Source organism: Crocodylus siamensis, chromosome 11, assembly GCF_052110815.1.
Source record: "Crocodylus siamensis isolate JL-2025a chromosome 11, ASM5211081v1, whole genome shotgun sequence".
In the NCBI taxonomy this organism is placed as follows: Eukaryota; Metazoa; Chordata; order Crocodylia; family Crocodylidae; genus Crocodylus; species Crocodylus siamensis.
In genome coordinates this window covers 26,939,842-26,959,551 of record NC_143405.1, presented here as the reverse complement: position 1 = coordinate 26,959,551, position 19,710 = coordinate 26,939,842, and the positions used below count along the sequence as shown (strand labels likewise).

General features: G+C 51.9%; 2 protein-coding genes across 3 annotated transcripts in view; one reads left to right on the top strand and one right to left on the bottom strand.

The window, feature by feature from the left end:
* Positions 1-16,610, bottom strand: part of UBA7 (ubiquitin like modifier activating enzyme 7) — a 43,704-nt gene extending 27,094 nt beyond the window's left edge. Inside the window, exons 1-10 of one of the 2 annotated variants that reach the window (XM_090022302.1) lie at positions 16,144-16,610; positions 15,311-15,373; positions 14,515-14,683; positions 13,799-13,933; positions 13,105-13,211; positions 12,827-12,917; positions 12,176-12,314; positions 11,529-11,626; positions 10,471-10,617; positions 9,998-10,156 (exon numbers count right to left, since the gene is read on the bottom strand). In XM_090022302.1, the coding sequence (XP_089878428.1) occupies positions 9,998-10,156; positions 10,471-10,617; positions 11,529-11,626; positions 12,176-12,314; positions 12,827-12,917; positions 13,105-13,211; positions 13,799-13,933; positions 14,515-14,683; positions 15,311-15,366 (1,101 nt within the window). In that variant the 5' untranslated portion in view covers positions 15,367-15,373; positions 16,144-16,610. The remainder of the gene's footprint in view (positions 1-9,997; positions 10,157-10,470; positions 10,618-11,528; positions 11,627-12,175; positions 12,315-12,826; positions 12,918-13,104; positions 13,212-13,798; positions 13,934-14,514; positions 14,684-15,310; positions 15,374-16,143) is intronic. The other variant, XM_090022303.1, reaches the window with a different exon arrangement.
* A 109-nt stretch (positions 16,611-16,719) lies between these two features.
* TCTA (T cell leukemia translocation altered) lies at positions 16,720-19,602 on the top strand. Its single transcript, XM_090022320.1, has 3 exons — positions 16,720-16,972; positions 17,593-17,647; positions 18,104-19,602. The coding sequence occupies exons 1-3, from the start codon at positions 16,756-16,758 to the stop codon at positions 18,144-18,146; spliced, it is 315 nt and encodes a 104-aa protein (XP_089878446.1). The 5' UTR covers positions 16,720-16,755; the 3' UTR covers positions 18,147-19,602.
* Positions 19,603-19,710: the final 108 nt, after the last annotated feature.

Here is a 19,710-nt window from a genome sequence, read left to right as displayed (position 1 = left end):
AGGAAGCTCCGTAGATAGGGACACCAGAAGGGCCACTCTCATGGGAGTGGAGGGAATAGTACTCCTTCAGTGCAACAGGATGTTGACAGCCTCAGTAGGACAACTCAGGTGCCTGTACACTAATGCCAGGAGCAGGGGGAACAAGCAGGAGAAACTAGCTCTCCTGCTCTCCAGTAGCCATTACAATCTAGTAGGGATTACAAAGACCTGGTGGGACTCCTTCACACAACTGGAGCGTAGCCACAAAGGGTTATGCCCTGCATAGAAGGGATCAAGTAGCAAAAAAGGTGTAGGTGCAGCTCTCTATGTGAAGGAGCAATACACCTCCTTGGAGGCCAACATCGGCTCCAAACATGAATGACTTGAAACCCTCTGGGTCAAGCTGCAGGGGGGAGGAGGGTGGTGAAAGAGATCTAACTGTAGGTGTATACTACAGATCTCCAAACGAGGGCAAGGAACTTGATCTACAGTTCGCCCAAGAACTAGCAGAGGCTGCGCGAGCACAGGACACGGTTGTCATGTTCAAGTATCCAGACGTCTCTTGGGAGGAAAACTCAGCCAAGTGGGATCAGTTGCACTCCTTCCCGACCCGCATCAAAGAGCTTTTCTTGACTCAGGAGGTACACAGGCCAACCAGAGGTAACACTCTTCTTGGTCCTGGCAAAAGGAGACGACCTGGTGACCGACTTAAACAGAGGGCAGCCTGGGCCACAGTGACCATGAAACCATTCATGGCCCAACACAAGGCAGATAAATCAGACAGCAGGCTTGAAGGTTTGGATTTCAGAAATGCAAACTTCAACAAGTTCAGGTCACTAATAGAGAATGTGCTGAGGGACCAGGGACCAAAGGCAAAAGGAGCATGTGAACAGTGGTCGTTCCTAAAGGACACGATTCCTTCAAGCACAAAGGAAGTCCATTCCCATGCAGAGGAAATGGAGCAAAAGGGCTGGGAAGCCTTCTTGGCTAAACAGAGAAATCCTGATCCTCTTAAGAAAAAAGAAAGAGTTATACAGTCAATGGAGGCTAGGGACAGCACCCAAGGAGGACTATATAGCAATGGCCCACACTTGTAGGTATCAGATTAGAAAAGCTTAGGCAGCAACTAAACTAAAACTAGCAATGGTAATCAAGGACAAGAAGTCCTTTTTAAGATATGTATGGAATGGGAGTGTGGGGCGTTACTCAACAACTCAGGACAGCTAGTCACTAGCACTCAGGAGAAAACTGAACTCCTGAATGACTACTTTGCTTCAGTCTTTCCTGGGTCAAGGGGAAAATGATGTCAACTAGGGTACAGAATGAGCAGGGTTCAAATGACTGCCTTCCAACTATTGCCATAAAACTGTGAGATCAATTAAAGAAACTGGACATATATAAGTCTTCCAAAATTCATGGTGCTCTGGAGAGGTCCCCAAGGACTGGAAGAGGGCCAATGTTGTGCTCATCATCAAGAAGGGGAGGAGGGAGGACCCAGGTAACTATAAGCCAATTAGCCTAACTTCTATCCCCTGGAAAAATGAATTAAGGAGTCGATGCGCTATAGGGCTTGCAGAAGGTAGGATTCTGAATGACAGCCAGCATGGCTTTGACGCGGGCAGGTCTCATCTTACCAACCTCATCTCCTTTTACAATCAGGTAACTCGCCACCTGGATAAGAGAGAGGAGGTTGACATTATATACCTCGGCTTCCAAAAAGCTTTTGATTTGCCATCCCATGATGTTCTTGCAAGAATATTGGAAGACTGTGGGCTTAACTACAAGACAGTCAGGTAGGTAGTAAAACGCTGCAGGGTAGGACCCAGAGAGTTCTAATGAATGGATTTGTGTCATCTTGTTGGGAAGTGGCTAGTGGTGTCCTGCAGGGCTTGGCCCAGTGCTATTCAACATCTTCATCAATGATTTGGATATGGGGGTGAAGAGCTCACTGGCCAAGTTCACAGACAATACCAAGTTATGGGGAAGCGTGGTCATGCTTGAAGACAGGCTGCAGATACAGGAGGACCTAGACAGGCTTGCAAGTTGGGCGGACCGGAACCAGATACATTTCAGTGTTGAGAAATATAAAGTGTTCCACATAGGGATGAACAACTCCCTGTACATCTACAGGCTTGGAAATGCCAACCTGATCAGCACTACGAATGAAAGGGACCTGGGGGTAATAATAGATCACAGTATGAACGTCAGCCAGCAGTGTGACACTGTAACCAGCAGGGCTAACAAGACCCTAGCACGCATCAATCGATGCATCTCCAGCAAAACAAAAGAAGTGATTCTCTCACTCTACTCAGCATTGGTGAGACCGCAGTTGGAGTGTACTACATCCAGTTCTGGGCACTGCACTTTAACAAAGATGTGGTAAAGCTTGAGAGAATCCAGAGAAGGGCCACCCGTATGATCAGAGATTTGCATGGCAAGCCATACGAGGAAAGGCTGAGGGGTCTGGGACTCTTTACCCTAAAAAAGAGAAGGCCGAGAGGGAACTTGGTAGCAGCTTACTGCTACCATCAGGGGCATACATCAAGGGCTCAGTAAACAACTGTTCACCAGGGCACCCTTGGAGAAAACTAGGAGTAATAGGTCACAGACTCCTGGAAAACTATTTCAGGCTCAACATTAAGAAAAACTACTTCACAACTAGGGGTGTCCAGACTGTGAAATAAGCTCCCTCCAGAGGTGGTACAACTGCCGACCCTGGAAATCTTTAAGAGGAGACTGGACAGTCGCCTTGCTGGGGTCACCTGACCCCCGCTGTCTTTTCTGCTTGGTGCAGGGGGCTGGACCCGATGATCTTCTGAGGTCCCTTCCAGCCTTACAATCTATGAGTCTATGAATCTTACGGACTAACCCCAGTAGAAATACACACATGCACACAGCGTACATGCAACATATTTTGTGAGCAGAAGCTCACTTCATCACACATTGCGAGGCAGAAAGAGTATAAGGAGAGAGAAACTACAAGGGAAGGACAGGAAGGGAGTAGTACTGGGGGAGAGAGACAGACAGACAATAAACCCATAGGGGCAAAAGGAGTCCCCGAAGCTAATCCAGGTAACTGTAAAGTTGCAAGTGAATGAACCTCAGATGTTACAATCCATGTTATTCAGTCCAGTGATGACACGTTCAGTTTTAGTGTTAGGGCACAGAAGGTATTTGGGTCCATTGCAAGCCTTGGTACTCTGGTAAGACTGGCAGTTAGGTAGCCTGTTCCATGAGAGATGCTATTTGACATTGGTGGGCTGTCTAAAAGCCAGGACAGGTTTGTCCCCAAGGGCTACCTTGAGATGGTCTTTTTCCAGGAGGGACTGGAAGTCATTAATGATCTATCTAAGGTGTTCAAGCCAGAGGCTGTAGGTGGTAGCAACCAGAAGAACAGTTATCCTTGTCCTGGGTTAGTATCATAACAGGTCAGAGCAGGGTCTGAGTCTGGACAGGTTCAGGGGTGTATTGCTACTGCAGGAATCCCTGCTCTAGACCCTTACGGTGTATATTCTGGTTGGTGGGATCAGAGCAGATATAGATACAGCTGTAATGTAGAGCTTGGCTGTAGACAACTGATTCAGTCATGTGCTTTTATCATAAGCATGAAAGCAGCTTGGTTTCTGATACAATGTGATGGCAATGTGGTTGGTGAAAATACTCACTGTACTAAGACATGAATTTGGTGTGTGGAAATTGCTAGTTTGATGGAGGGTGGAAGTCACTAAATTCTTGGTGAAATTTCTATAGAAATTCCTTTCCGTGTCCATACAATGAAGATGTCATCGATGCATCTTAGGTAGATCACAGGGATAAAAGGTCAGCTGTGGAGGAAGTGGACTTCAAGGCCTGTCATAAATATTTTGGCATACCAGGAGGCCATACATGGGTCCATGGTAGCCATTCGTTTGTACGTATAGGAAACCCCCAAACCTAAACTATAGATTTAATAGCTTTCATAGACACTAGGGCTAGAAGGGACCTCGGAAGATCAAGTCCAGCCCCCTGCCCCAGGGGCAGGAAGTCAGCTGGCGTCAAAGGATCCCAGCAAGATAAGTGTTCAAATGTTTCTTAAAGGAGTCCAGAGCAGGTGCTTGCACCACCTCTGGAGGGAGTCTATTCCAGGCCTTAGGGGCTCAAACAGTAAAGAAGTGTTTCCTTATGTCCAGCCTAAAACGGTCTTGGAGGAGTTTGCGACCGTTTGACCTGCCATCCCTTGGAGCGCTCTGGTGAACAGCCATTCCCCCAGATCCTGATGCACACCCCTTATATACTTATAGGCAGCCACCAGGTCACCCCTGAGCCTGTGCTTTTCCAGGCTGAAGAGTCCCATGGCTCTCAGCCTCTCATCATAAGGCCTGTTTTCTTGTCCTTTGATCATGTGCGTGGCTCTCCTCTGGACTCTCTCAAGCTTTTCCACATCCTTTTTGAATTGTGGAGCCCAAAACTGGACGCAGTACTCCAGCTGCAGCCTCACCAAGGCTGAGTACAGTGGGAGGATGACATCCTGAGATTTGCTTGAGAAGCATCTATGGATGCAAACCAGAGACTAGCTGTGTGCACGGACAGCACAAAAGCTTAGTTGAAATGGAAGCAATTTTTTCATCAGGAATAATGTCCTTCATGGCTTTAATCAGTATTCATGGGGGATGTTGATGAACAGAGATGTGACATCCACAGCAACAAATATGGTATTAGCTGGAAGCTTGTCAGCAAACCAGTTTCTTTAAGAAATCTGTGGTGTCTTCCAAATAGCCGGCAGCTCCAGTGGCATATGAGAATGGGATAGAGGCAATATAGCCAGAAGCTCCCTCTGTGATTGTGCCAATGCCAGAGACAATGGGGTACTCTGGATTGCCAGGTTGGTGGATTTTGGGTAGTAAGAAAAAGTTGCCTGGCCTAAGTTCTTGAGAAGTAGAAGCAAGTGAAAGCACCTCTGTGTTTCTAGAGGTGGCTTCCTCCTGATACTGTGTGATGAGGTTCTCTGTCAAGAGTTGACAAAAACTCTGTTTTGGAAATTTGTATCTTGGCTTCCTTGTATATAAGCTGTTTTGGCCATGACGACAGGCCCTTTATCAGCCTGTTGTATGACAAGGTCTGGGTTGTTTTAAGGCTGAATATGCTTTTCCATTTTGCAAGACTGAGATTGAAAAGAAACAGCAACTTTTAGATTACAAATTTCAGGGTAGGTATGGTGGCAGAAACCATTTATATACAGGTTCCGAACAGGGCTGCAGCCCTCAGCTGGAGTTTAGAAGCTATCCTTCTTGTGCTCTACAGCTGTATGTTCTGGTATCAGATTGGTCACTGCTACTGTTTTGGAAATATTCCCTCAGTCTTAGGAGGCAGAAAAAAAGCTTTAAGGTCTCCATACAGCTGCACTGTATTTAGTTGTGAAGTAGGGTAGTAAGAAAGACCATGGGAGAAAACAGACACTTCCACTGGATTAAGTATGTGGATGGATAAGTTGAGTACATTACTGTGGATTGTAGAGTTGTTGGATCATTTAAATTTGAAAAAGTTTTGTTTTTTCCTTCTTTAAGGAACCAGGTTCATTCTTCTTTGAGGAAAGAGGTGTTCCTGAAGCCCAGAGCAGAACACAGAGGCCTCTGCAGAAACAGGCACTAGGGGTGTGTGAAGTGGGCAGTATTCAATTTGGATTTGGCCCAATTCGGGGGACAGTGACTTGATTTGCTGATTCAGATCACTGTCCTAATTCAATTAGGCTGAATCTGAAGATTCACTTCTGATTAGGAGAATCAGTGATTCAGCCATAGACACAGCTTTATGTTTTTCCTATGTATCTTAAGGTACAAGGCGTGGCTTGTGAACACTGCAATGGTGGGGCAGATGGAGCGTCCCCTGTGCACTCAGCGGCAGACCCCTGCTGTGCCCCCTGGCTTTGTGATCAGCCACGGAGGGACCCTGGGTGTCCCCTCAAAACCCAGGAGGCACCAGTCACTGAGCCAGGGGGGCAGAGGAGGTTCCCTGCGCTCTTGGCGGAAGACCTGGAAGTGGAAAGACCAGAAGTACTTTTGTTCCACTTCTGGGTCCACCACCAAGCATGTGGGGGACTCCCCCACAGTCCCACGGGATGCTCCATCCACCCTACTACCTCAGCATTCACAAGCCATGCCTGCTACCTTGAGGTATGTAGAAAAAAACATATAAAACTGTGTATACGGCCGAATTGTTGAATCTTTCCAAACTGAATCAGAGACTTCCGATTCGATTCAGAGAGATTAATGAGTCATAGATTCATAGACACTAGGCCTGGAAGGGACTTTGGAAGATCATTGAGTCCAGCCCCCTGCCTGAGGGGCAGGAAGTCACCAGGGATCATAGGATCCCAGCAAGATAAGCATCCAAATGTCTCTTGAAGGAGTTCAAAGTAGGTGCTTGAACCACCTCCGATGGCAGGCTGTTCCAAACCCTGGGGGCTCAGACAGTAAAGAAGTTCTTCCTTATGTCCAGCCCGAAACAGACATGGAGGAGTTTGTGATGTTTGCCCTTGTCACCTCTTGGGGTGCTCTGGTGAACAAATGTTCCCCCAGTTCCTGGTGGTCACCCCGATATACTTACGGGTGGCCACCAAATCGCCACTGAGCCTGTGCTTTTCCAGGCTGAAGAGTCCCATGGCTCTCAGCCTCTTGTCATCAGGTCTGTTTTCCTGACCTTTGATCACACGCATGGCTTTTCTATGCACTCTCAAGCTTCTCCACATCCTTCTTGAATTGTGGAGCCCAAAACTGGACGCAGTACTCCAGCTGCGGCCTCACCAAGGCCGAGTACAAGGGGAGAATGACGTCCCGGGATTTGCTTGAGAAGCATCTATGGATGCAAGCCACCGTTTTGCTCACTTTACTAGCTGCAGCATCACATTGAAGGCTCATGTTCATTTTGTGGTCAATTATGACCCCCAAGTCCCTTTCGTCTGTAGTGCTAGCCAGCGTAGTACTGCTAAGTCTATAAGGATGCTGCAAGTTTTTCTTCCCAAGGTGGAGAACCTTGCATTTTTCAGTGTTAAACACCATCAGGTTCTCGTCCACCCATTTCCTGAGCCTGTTGAGGTCAGCCTGGATCGCCCTCCTGTCCTCAGGTGTGGTGCTTTACCTCAGAGTTTGGTGTTGTTGGCAAACTTGGCCAGTCCACTTCTGACACCAATGTCCATATCATTAATGAAGATGTTGAATAGTGTAGGTCCAAGGACAGAGCCTTGAGGGACCCCACTGGTCACAGGGCACCACAATGATTGACTTCCATCAACCACCACCCTCTGGGTCCTACCATAGAGCCAGTTCCCCAGCCAGTAGATTGTGGTGGACTGGAGGCCGCAGTAAGCCAGTTTTGCCAAGAGGCGATCATGGGATACTAAATAGAAGGCTTTTTTAAAGTCAGGGTATATGACATCAATCTCTTCTCCCTTGTCCAGGTGATAGGTCACCTGGTCGTAAAGGAAATGACATTGGTCAAGCAAGACCTACCCACAACAAACCCGTGCTGGCTATACCTCAGGAGGTTGCTGTCAGCCACTCCATTAAGGATGGCCTCTTTGATAATCTTTTCTAAGACCTTCCCCAGGACAGAAGTCAGGCTGATGGGCCTGAAGTTTGCCGGATCCACTTTCCTCCCTTTCTTGAAGATAGGCATCACATTGGCCTTCTTCCAGTCTTCGGGCACTTCACCTGAGCACCAGGAGTTCTCAAAGATCCATGCCAGGGGCTGAGCTATGATGCTAGCCAGTTCCTTGAGTACCCTGGGGTATAAACAGTCAGGGCCAGCTGACTTGAAGGCGTCCAGCCTCTCAAGATGTTCCTTCACGAGGTCAGCATTGATGGAGGGCAAGGAATCTCCCTCACCCTGTCCCGTAATGGGCAGGGGCATCCCATGGTACTGGTGAAAGACAGATGCAAAGTACCCATTTAGCAAGTTTGCTTTTTCTTGAGTGTTGGTGGTCAGTTATCCCATCTGGGTTCAATGTTGCACTTGCTTTTCCTCCAGCTCCCTACATATCTAAAAAAGGACTTTTTATTGTCCCTGATATTTGTAGCTAATTGGAGTTCCGTTGCAGCCTTGGCTTTCCTGGTTCACTCTCTGCAGGTCCAGACCAGTGCAGAATATTCCTCCTTGGAGGTGGATCCAGCCCTCCATCCTTTGTAGGTCTGTCTTTTTAGACGCAGGAAGTCTGCTAGTTCCCTGGAGAGCCAACAGGGCCCTTTTGCTGCCTTTCCTCCGAGATGTAATAGACTTTGCTTGCGCATCCAGGATTGTTTCCTTGAGGAGCAACCACTCATCCTGAACTCCCACCCGCTTTGCGCTGTGGTCCTTTAGGGCCTGACAAGCTTCTTGAACTTATCAAAGTCAGCTTTCCTGAAGTCAAGGACTTTTGTATTGCTGACTGACTTGCAGATGGTGAAGGTGATCAGCTTGTAGTCACTGTCACCCAGCTTCCCTTCAATCATTAGGTTGCTGATTAGGTCATCCCCAGTTGCCAGTGCCAGGTCAAGCAGCGCTTTACCTCTTGTCGGCCCACAGGACTTCTTGTGTGAGATGGAGCTCATCCATGCATGAGAGAAAGCTTTGCCATCACTCAGATTTGGCCGAGTGCTCTTCCTATGAGATGTCTGGGTAGCTGAAGTCTCCCATGACAACCATGCACCAGAAGCATGCAGCCTCAGCCAATTCCCTGGTGAACTCCTGGTCAAGGTCTTGATCCTGGGTGGGAGGTCTGTAGTAGACTCCCACCATTGTGTCCCCTGTGCCGTGTTCCCCAAGAATTTTAACCCAGAGGGTCTCCAGTCATCCACCTTGGGCACCAATGTCACCTTGCAGGGACGCGTAGCTTTCCTTGACATACAGAGCTACACCTATGTCCCTTTTGTCCACTTGATCTCTCCTGTACAGGGGTATAGCCATCTATACTTGTGCCCCAGTCATGGGTAGAGTCCAACCAAGTCTCTGTTATCGCTATGACATTGTAATTATTTGTGTTAAGCAGGACAAGCTCCTCCTGTTTATTTCCCAAGCTCCTGGCATTTGTGTACAGACACGTAAGTGTCTCTTTGGGGGCCCTTGCCTTGCCTACAGCTTGCTCCAGGGCTGGGGCAGGGGGTGGGCTCTGTTAAGCTCCTTGGCCTGCTGGCTGTGCAAGGGTTGCTCAGTGGGCCAGCAGTGGCAGTAGTCCCCCCATCCTTCATCAGGCTTAGTTTAAAGCCCGGTGGAGTAGGTCAGCCAGTGTGGCTGAGAAGAGCCTCTTCCCCAGCAGAGAGAGGAGGCCATCCCTTCCCAGCAGCTCACTGGCTCTCTCACCAAAGAGCAGACTGTTGTCATGGAAGCCAAACCCTTCCTGATGACATCAGCGCTGCAGTCGTTGGTTCACTATCTCAATCCTCCTCTCCCTCCTCAGACTGTAGCCGGAAACTGGGAGGATCAACGAAACCATCACCTGTGCCCCCCAACCCTTAAAGCCTTGCTCCCAAATCCCTGTAGTGCTTCATGACCCAGCTGGGAGCGCTCCAAGCCATGTCATTTGTGCCCACGTGGATAAGGAGCATAGGGTAGTGGTCAGCAGGTCAGAGGAGTTCAGGAATCTTCTCCGCAACGTCTCGGATTCAGGCTCCCGGGAAGCAGCAGACTTCCCAGGCTAAGGGGTCGGAGCGGCAGATTGTCCCCTCAGTCCCCTTCAGGATGGAGTCTCCCATGACAAACACTTTGTGTTCTGTCTTAGGAAGAGTGGGGGTCTCCTGATTCGATTCAGATTCAGCCACCAAATTGGGCCGAATCTCCTCCAAATCAAATCGGCGACCAAAACTTTGCACAGCCCTAATAAGCACCGCTCATTCTGCTCACTTGTCCACACCCATTCTACATCTTGCTGGCAGAGCTTTACACTCAGCACCCACATGTAGCCCAGCTCCTCTGCCATGCTATCAGCTAACCTCAGGACAGGTGCCTTCTTAGGACAGAAGGGGAGGTCTACAGGAAGTAATGTCTAGACCCTACAACCCTGCTTGCTTACCTTCAGCACTTCCTGGGCAGCCAGGCCCCCAAAAAGGGCAGCAATGGGGCTCAGCTCTCCAGCACTCACACTGGCAAATGCCTGCACCAGATCCTCTTTCAGTGGCTCCTGTCGCACATTCAGGTCCTGAGCCAGCTTCAGCAACCGCTCAGCATCCACCTAGAGAACAGACGTGCATCAAATGTAGATGGAACATGGACCTCCACTAGGAGGGCACAGACAAGGCATAGACCCTGCTGGGCAGGGGCAGGCATAGGCACAGGCCAGTTGATAGCTAGGCACATACAAGGGTAGATGGTGCATGCATCCTGGGTAAAGCATGCTAGGCAGAGCTAGAATGCCCACTGAGAAGAGGAACAAACCCCACTGTGCTGACAATGTGGCTAGGAAATGCCAGGGCACAAATGACCCAGAACCCAATGGGGCAGCAGCCCTGCAAGAGGTAGACAGGGCCCAGTGTAGCAAGCCCTCACCTGCACTCTTGGCTGGGGAAGTCGGCTCTGCTCCTTGCAGAAGACATGCAGTGCCTGGAATGCCAGGTGCAGGCTCTGGTAGCGCTGCTGCTTCTCAGGGTCTGCATCTTTGATCTCCAGGTTGGCCAGGGCTGCTCTCAGAGGCTCCTGTGGGTAGAGAAGTCAGAGTACTCTACAGGTGGGTTCTGCACTAAGGATCTGAGTACAGGGCCAAAGCAGCACCTGGGCACTCTCAGTATTGTATGAAGATTGAGGTAAAAGGGGGAAACAAAGCGGCTGTCCCAGTGGGTGCCTGCTATAAAGGGGAAGAGATGGACAAGATTTTTTGTAAACAACTAACTGAATTTGGAAGTATCCAAATTGCAGGACCTGGTGCTTACAGGGAACTTTAGTTACCAGGACATCAGTTGGAAGGAAACTCAGCAGCTAATAGGCAGTCCAGCAAGATTTTGGAATGTGTGCGAAACCTTTTGATACAGACAGTAGAGAAACTTTCTGCTAAGAGAGAAGCTCTTCTTGGTTTGATGATGGTTAATAGGATGGAATTGGTTGAAAATCTAAAAGGTAAAATGCACAAAATGCCTAAAAGGCATGACCATGTAATGATGGGAGTTCAACACTGCAACAAAATGAAGAAAAGTGCAGCAGAATAGAGCAGCAGGACTCTCAAAAAGCAAACTTGAACAAACTTGGGGAACTGGTGCATAGAATTCTATGAGAGGAAAGTCTGAGGAAAAGGAGAACTGGCTGTACTTTTAAAAGGCCATACATTAAAGGGCACAAGAGCAGGCTATCCCAATGTGATGGAAGGATAGGAAGCACAGCAAGAAACCATTTTAGCTAAAAGGTTAACCTGTCAATAACTTTCAAACTTCTAGCTCTATGATATGAACTGGGTACTGCCAGGCAGTACCATACCCAGATTCCTAGCATCCCCAGACAAACTTTTAGTATTGCACCCCGCCCCCTCCCTTCACCACAATGATAATAATAAATTGGACAACGGGAAAAAAACCCCCAAAAAACATTTTCAGGCCCCCTTTCTGTCTGACACTTACATAGGAATGCTCCTGGGGCACCTTCACCTGAGTGACAAGGCCCCCACGTTGGTATGGAGAGAGAGAGCTCGTGTCACCGATCTCCAGCATGTACTCCCCTAGGAAAAATAGTACCTGCATAAGGGGTGCTTTTGTGTGAAAACAAGGCTAGCTATCCCCATGTGGGGCCAGTGGGAAAGAGAACACAAGGAGAGGGCCAGACCTAGCTCCAGACAGAGCCACACCCAGCTTTGGGTTGAGCCAGCACTCAAAGGACACCTTCCCCAAACACAGCTCTGCCCCATATTATAGCACAGGCCAGAACAAAACCTGCAGTAGCATCCACTGGGGCAAAGGCCCATGCAGCCCAGAATCACATTGCCAGGGCTGAGGATTCTACCATGGGCTCAGGTACAGTTTGGGCAGGCTTGACCAAGTCCAGAAGCCAGTGGTGTTAACCGACAGGGTTATGTTCAGAACAGAGAGTCAGTGGGAAGCTGCATGCACTCTCTATGCCCCCATAGGGGGTTAGGGCTAAAGATACGGTGGTTTTCAATGGATAAGTACATCCCAGCCCCCACAGTCATCAGACCAGGTTCACCCTAGAATTTGCTGCCTCCACCTGGGATTCCACTTGAACCAATGGGGTTTTGGGGATGGGGGCTCACCCAGCACATGGACAGCACGAGGCTCACAGGCATTCAACTCAGTCATGCCCTCCACACCTGAGAACGTCACAAAGTCGCCACTCACAAAGCCATGGCTATGGCCTTCTTTGTCTACACAGGTTAAGACCCCGGGGTTGCCCTAGAAAAAAAAATTAATGGCACTAGCAAAACCCAGCTGGGTTGGTGACCCCATGGATGCCAAGAAAAGCAAGTCAGGGGGCAGGATTCAGGGAATGGCAAGAGGCAGTGAGGAAGTCAGGGAGAGGAGGAGATCCTAAATTTTAGGGGGCTGGAAAGAAGTCTTTGGGAGAGTTGAGGGTTCAAGGCATTAAAGGGACTTTGAGGACACCGGAGATCTTGGAGCAGCAAGGGTAAGAGATGTCAGGAGTTGGAAGTCACAGTTGGGGGGCAGCGAGAGGACACCAGAAGATACTGAGGAGACTTCAGGGAGGAGGTCAGTGAGGGAACAGTGGAGGCAGTGGGTGACATAGGAGGACTTCAGGGACCATGGAAGATGCTAGACACAGCAAAAGGCTGGGGAGCAGCTGGGGATGAGGTAACATTAGGGACAGTGATGTACTGGAGCCCTGCTGGTGACTCTCTGGCAGCGGTCTCAGAGTTGGTAGGGAGCACTGTCTAGCTCTGACATACCTGTGAGATGTGCTGGATGTAGGCACAAACGGGCTCAACCTCTGTGGGGTCATAGACAACGAAATGTTGCCCAAAGTCACAGAAGAGCTGCCTAGAACCAGGGGATAGGAATGAGGTTACAATGCCCTGCCCTGCCACTCTGCATCAAAGATGCTGGAGATGTCAGGAGCTCCTACACAGCCAGTACCCTAACCCACTCCCTCAATGCCCTCTGCTGGACAGCAGTTGTGATTGCTTGTACTGCAGCCCCTGGTGATTCCTGGCTGTTGCACACTTACCCAGCCAGCCCCTTTGTGTCAGCAACGATGAAGCAGATGTTCCTGGCATGGCAGAAGTCACTAATACAGAGCTGCTCCTCCAGGGAGGAGTTGGTCAGTACCACAACCTAGACCAGGAGCAAGCATTAGTACCCAGTGCAATCAGTGCTGTAGTGTCAGCTGTGCTCACCAGGATTCAGTGCGGTGAGCTCTCCCATGCCATTAGCTGCTCTGTGTCTAAGTACAAGGACTTGCTCCCAGGGTATGCCCTGCCTATCCCTGCACAACTGTTCCCATGGATGCTCAGCTGGCTATGACACCTGTCACCCAGGGACACTGCTGCCTTTTGCAGGCACCAGCTAACAGTCCTGCTGGATACTGCTGCTGCAGGGCAGTTGCGGAGTGCCCGGGGTTGATTTGAGGTAGATCACATGCAAATACTGTTTGCTGTTCTTTGACATGAGAAGTAATCCCAAAACTGCTTTTCAGGAAAAGGAAACGACAGCTAGAGCTTAATTTATTCCAGAACCTAGGACAAGTTGGAGTCTCCCCCTAGCCCCATGGCCCTCATTGGAGGCAGTAAGCTGGCTCATGGCTTACACTGGCCATCTCTGAAAGCTGACTCAAACCTGCTGCTCTCCATTCCCTGGCATCAGTTCCCTCCCCACTGAAGACCTGGAGCCCACCCTACCAATGGCTCTCAGCCTCACCTTACCTGGAAGGCTTCCAGGAAGCTCTCAGACAGGGCCCCAGTATAGGCTGTCACAACCACGTAGCTGTTGAGCTCTGCAAGGCACTTCTGGGAAGCTATGGCTCGGTTGCGACCCACGTCATTCTCTGACAAGAAGAACTAAACACAGCCACCACTGCATAGTGAGTAGGGAGGCACACAGCAGCTGACACAGTGCCAGTTGCAGCTCCACTGGTCCAGCAGAGCTGAATTTAATTCATAAGGCTGTGGGTGGAGGCTGTGGTGGCTCCACAGCCACAGGGCCATGGTTGGTCTGTCATGCCTGGTTTGGGGACACATGCTCCCTTTCTGGCATGCTCCATGTCCATGATATTCCAGTGCTCATCCTCTCAAGGGAAGTTTGGAGCATCCTGGGAGTACCCAGTGCAAAGCTCCTACCCAGGGTCTAGCATTAGCTGTTAGGCTGACTTCGTGGGCAACACCACCCTGGAAATATACCCCTTAGCAGAGGGACAGTTTCTGTTCAAAGTCTAATCCATACCCCTGACCTGTGTCCCTCCCAGAGTTAATCATTTGGCTGCTGCCATGCTAGTATATGGTAGAGAGTCTGGGTCCTATATCGTGGCCGTTGGCCAGATACCAGGTCCAAATCCAGACCAGCACAAGCCAGGATGGGTCATACCTTCCAAAAAGGGGTGATTTTGGAACAGTGCAGAGGGCAGCCAATGCAATCAGCTTACCTGTGATGAGAGGTCACTCCACTGGGCATCATCTGGGTCGTGCACAGTGACAGATTTAACGCCAGCCAGGATAATGTTCTTGGCAATCTCCACACCCAGCCCCTTCATTCCTGACACCAACACAGAGGTGTTGGCCAACCTATGCATGGCCTCATGGCCCAGCACATACCTGCAGGGTGAGCACAGGGCAGGTATGCTAGGGAGAGCAGTGCACACAGTGAACAGGTCTCCTTCTCATGGCACTGCAGCCCTTGGTTCCTGCCTCTGCCACAGCCCCCAAAGACTGGATTGCCTAACCCCTCCTGCCACAGCCCCAGAGACCATCACCCTCCTCCTGCCCTGGCCTGTGCCCCAGAAACTCTCACCCTTCCTCCTGCTCTGAACACTGTGCTCAAGAGCCCCCAACTCCTCTTCCTGCCAGGGTTTGGTGCCTTAGCACAGGGCTGTCCAATACTTGCAGTCCACAAGTGCTTAACAGGCAACTACTGGGGCCAGCAGGCTATACCTCCTGCTGCCATATAACAGAGGAGAAGCAGAGGATCACCCCCTAGAAAAAGGTGCTGCCAAGTGCCACTCACCACCCCAGCTTCTGACAGTGTGAGGGTGGTCGTTGACCCCCACCGCTTACCATCGGCGCTACCTTGCTCCTGCCATGCCCCCCCAGCCACCGGGGGGGGGGCATGCATCGTTCATGCCCCTCTTCCCCCTTTGTTAACACCCCTCATGCTCAGCTCCAGCCATGTTGGCTGACATGCTCCCTTCTATTTTTCCCCCAATACTCAGCACTGGCACTCACAGCTGCCTTGAGTAGAGGCTCTCATCAATCTCAGCTGGGCTCTCCTGGGCCTGCATGCTGCTCCTGCCAAACAGGGACACAGACAGTGTGGAAACCAGGTCTAGGTCAAACCCTGCAGGAGAACTACTTTGAGGCAGTCAGGGGGGTGAATGGCAGGATATGGGGAGATATACACTAAAAGCCAGAACATCTGGATTCTGCTTCTGGTTGTGCACCCTTCCTTCCTTCCCTGTGCCTCTGTGTCCCCATCTGACAGTGGGCCTAAGGGGCACCTGGCTCCTGGGCCTAGGAGGAGGCTGCACTGCATCTGCAAAAGGATCCTCTCATGCTATGCGCCATGTACAAAAGGCAGGGAGCAAACTTGGTGGCCAAAGCCCCGGTCTTCACAGCCAGCCAAGCTCCCCACGCTTCTCATGAGAGCCACACACCTCATGGAAGTGGGCCGCTTCTGCCCAGCTTAGCTTCACTCTACCACCACCTAAGGCAGGTGGGGTCTTCTTGGGTCCCTGCAGGTGCAGAGCAGTGCTGCAGACAGTGAGGTTGAAGGCAGAGGGTGCACAGGGGAGCATATCTGGCAGCAGGGTCTGCACAAGGCTAGCACACTTCCTAGACTGGAGGGGTAGTGCTGTGGCCTGGCACTTGCCTCTTGGGCATCGTGGCTGGTGGTGCCGTGCAGCGCTACAGCAAGTGAAGGAGCGGCTGCCCAGGCAAACCCAAAGCAAAGTGAATGCCAAACTGCCAAGGCAAGACCCATGCCTGCTCACTACGCCGCAAAGGCTAGGGCAAGCTGTGGGATGCCATGTTACCCCCTGACAGGGCAGCAGTGCTCTTACCTGTTCTGAGGGTATAGTCCTGCCCCTTCAGACTCAGGAAAGGGTCTAATTCAGTATCGCTCAGCGCTGTGGAGCAAAGAGGTCTGGCACCTTACAAGCTAACACCGCGGTGTGGACCGACGCCGCGAAGGTGGCACAGGTCGGACCAGGGAAAAACGAAAGTAAAAGAGCAGCCTCGGGAGCGCTTCCTGCAAAGGGCGGGAGGGGCGCGGCCGCGGGAGCCCCCCCGCGTGACTGCCAGCGCCTCCCCCGAGCCGGGCTGGGGCCACAGGCGCGGGGCAGGGACGAGCCGAGAACCGGGCGGAGAGCAGCAGGGACACGGGCCCGGACAAGAGCAAGCGGCTCCCTCGGGCTCCCGGGCCCGACGCCGCCCCGCGCTGACCTCGCCGCTCCCTGTCCGTAGCCGAGGCGCCGCTGCCGGGGCCGCCACAGCCGGCAGAGACGCAAGCCGCGGCGCGGGCGGGCAGGCGCAGCAACGCGGGCCCACCCACCTACCCACGCGGGCTGCGCGGCCCCGCCCCCCGGTCACGTGCTCGGGGCGGCCCCGCTGGCCTGGAGACGGCGCTGAGCAATCCTAGGCGCCTGCGCAGTGCGGGCCGGGCGGTGGGGGTGATGGCGGCTCCGTGGCTGGGCTGCTGGGAGGCGCCGGCGCGCGCGCTGCGGGGCCTGGCCGGGCTGGGCCGGGACTTCGCGGCCGAGTGGGAGGCGCAGGATCTGCGCGCGGCGCTCTTTCAGCTGCTGCTCCTCTGGCTCGGCCTCAGCCTCGTGGCCATCCAGCTCGCCTGGCGCGTCTACGGCGGCGCCGTCACCGCGCTCTGCTGCCGCCCAGGTACGGCCCGGCCCGAGCAGAGCGCGCGCTGCGGCGGGCGGTGCCGGCGGCGGCTGAGGCTCCAGGCTTTCCCGCGCGGGGTTCTGCCCGGCGCGGCCTGGCTCCGGCCTGCTAGTGTCGGGGCCCCCGGAGGCGGCGTGGCCTTCCTGGGTGCTGCTCAGGGAGCCTCCAGCCGGGCTCCGGATCGAGGACCCAAGCGTTTGCATCCGGCCCCGCGGGAGAAAGATCGGACTCACTGGATCACTGTTGGGGCCCTGGTCCGTCCCTGTTGGACGCCTTTTACCATGCAAGGGCGCTGGTACTTCTCCGTGTTTTGCACCACCGGGGTGCGGGGGGGGGGGCAGTTCTAGGCCAGGCCTCCCATCCACCAAACCAACGAAAAGCCACTGATCCCAGAAGAGGGCTTGCAGCTGGAGAATGCCTGGTTGTTCCCTGTAATGCTGCTTCCCTCCTTGCCCCAGAAGGGGCCAGAGCCCAGCCAGGCGTTTCACCCAGTCAGGCAGGGACTGTCTTGTCCCAAGGTCTCCCTGCCCCTTGGCTTGTGGCTAGCAAGGTGCATGCTGGATTGTCTGGCTGTGGATCCCTACTAGCTCAATGACTGCACTTCCTCCTCTCTGCAGGCATGGGAGGCCAGAATGGAGGGACCCCAGATGGCTCCTCACATTTCTCTTCTTGGTGAGTTCCTGCAGACCTGTCCTCTCTGAGCTGGTGGGCCTGGTAGTAGCCACAGAAATTTTCATAGTTGGGAGAAATTTGTCACTAGCTACAGGTGTCTCTTGCATTTGTTTGAAAATGGTTGGTATGTGCTCATATGGTATACCTCCCCACTACCATTCTGCTGTGCCCTTTTCTCCCCTTGGTGCCAGTGATCCTGCAGCCCGGAACTTGGACTCAGAATGCAGGAGTCTGATACTGACCGGATCTACTGGCTGCTTCTCCACCAGCAGGGGAAACTACCACACCATCTGTATTGTGGGGCTGGGGAGCTTTCTACCTAGTCTGCCTGCTTCCCTTTAGTTTGTCTTGGCTAGTTTGGCCTGGAAGCCTCTGTACCTGCCCAGGGATGTGCTGGGCATCTGTGAATCACTGCAGTCACTGATTCCAGTGCCTACCTCCTTTTCTCTCCCTCAGGGAAAGTTCAAGCACTGAGTCTGTGAAAACACACCGAGAGTGATGAATGAATGAACTGGTAGAGTGTGCTTCTGCCACTCCAGGTGCGTCTGGAATGGTGCCCACAGTCCCTGCACTGTTTTCAGGCCTGCAGAGAGACTGGGGGAATTGGCCTTGCTTCTTCACTGCTTTGGAGACTGCAGCCATTTACTCCCTTTCACTGGGCTCTGATGCCACCGGTAACCTGCGTGCACAGCTGCACAGAGTACTGTGAGAACTCCTCGAGGATGGACTTTGACCTGCCTTGTCTTTGGGCAGGAGGTGCTATTTTCTGCTTTTTCACTACTAATAGTATTTGCATTATCCCCATGTAGTGGATCTTGGCTCCTGCACCAGAGCAGGAAACTTACCAGGCCTCCACAGCAGCATTCACTGTTATGCTTAGTTCTTGCCCTGATAGCCTCAGTTTAAACCCTGTCCCATACATATATAGTGCAAGTGCTGTGAGTCTCTTCACCCTGCCCCCAGCATCCCAACTTCTGTCTGCTCAGATACTTCCTGCTGCTTTGGCATTTCCTATCTGTGTTCCTTAATGAGAAGTTGTCTGACCAGGTCCCTTTTCCCTCCACTGCCATGGGATGAATTGTGCATGCCTTCTGTGCCAAGGTGGTGTGTTGTCCTGCCTCACCTGCCATGTTCCCTGACATCACCTAAACACCATAAAGAGCTTGAGATTCTCTCTGATCCATCTGCTCCTCCTTAATGGAGCAGGGCACTCTTGGATGACCAGGGCTCCTGGCTAGGTACAGGCTATTGAAGGGGAAAAAAGAGCAGACTAGCAAGATGCATTTGTCCAAGCCTCCCTAGTTACCTAAAATAGTTATCTAACCATAAAGAACTGCTATACTTACCTGTCTTTGAGTAGGGGGTTGGCAACAGTTCCAGGTTCTCCTGTTGCCCTACTTTAGCACCACTAGTTGGCTAATGCATACTTGAGTGTAGTGCTGGAGATGCAAGAGGTGGTGGTGACTTCAGCTTCTATAGAGCCCCTCAACTGCTTTCCCTCTGTTCTGGTACCCTCCAAGTTCTGCCCTGCAGCTGGTGGGCCCACCTGTGCTTAGAGCCAGCTTCTGTAGAGTGAGAGTCAAGATGCCACCTAGTGGGTGACTTGAAGATGCGCTGGCTCCTGAATAAGGGTCTGGTAACATTTCCTTGCCACATCACCCAGAAGAGGGCACCATCCTGGTTTTCTCCAGGCCAGGAGCAGCGAGTGACTGCAGGCCCCACTGGAAGACCTTGCCATGGAACACAGCATCCTGGAGCCCAGGTCAGAACTGTAACCACAGACGCCTTCAGCCACTTCCCAACCTCTGATAGCTGGTGGCTGCCTGTGCCTTGTATGTGGCTCCTCTGACCCTGGCTCTTTCCTACCCATGTAAGTACTCAGGCTGCTGACTGGAACTGTGCTAGTATCTTGTGCCATAGAGCATTGGTGGATTAAAGCCTCTTCTCTGGTTTGATCTAGGTGTCTCCATTCCTTGGGCATGTTAGGACAGGGTTCTGTTTTCCCCTCACTTCTACAACACCTAATGGGGGGGGGGGCAGCTGGGAGTTGAGGAGTTGGGATC

Excerpts from the sequence above, each read along its gene's own strand:
- TCTA (XM_090022320.1), top strand. The coding sequence starts at position 16,756 with ATGGCGGCTCCGTGGCTGGGCTGCTGGGAGGCGCCGGCGCGCGCGCTG. Across the intron at positions 16,973-17,592 it reads CGCGCTCTGCTGCCGCCCAG|GCATGGGAGGCCAGAATGGA; the intron begins GTACGGCCCGGC and ends TCCTCTCTGCAG. Across the intron at positions 17,648-18,103 it reads TCCTCACATTTCTCTTCTTG|GGAAAGTTCAAGCACTGAGT; the intron begins GTGAGTTCCTGC and ends TCTCTCCCTCAG.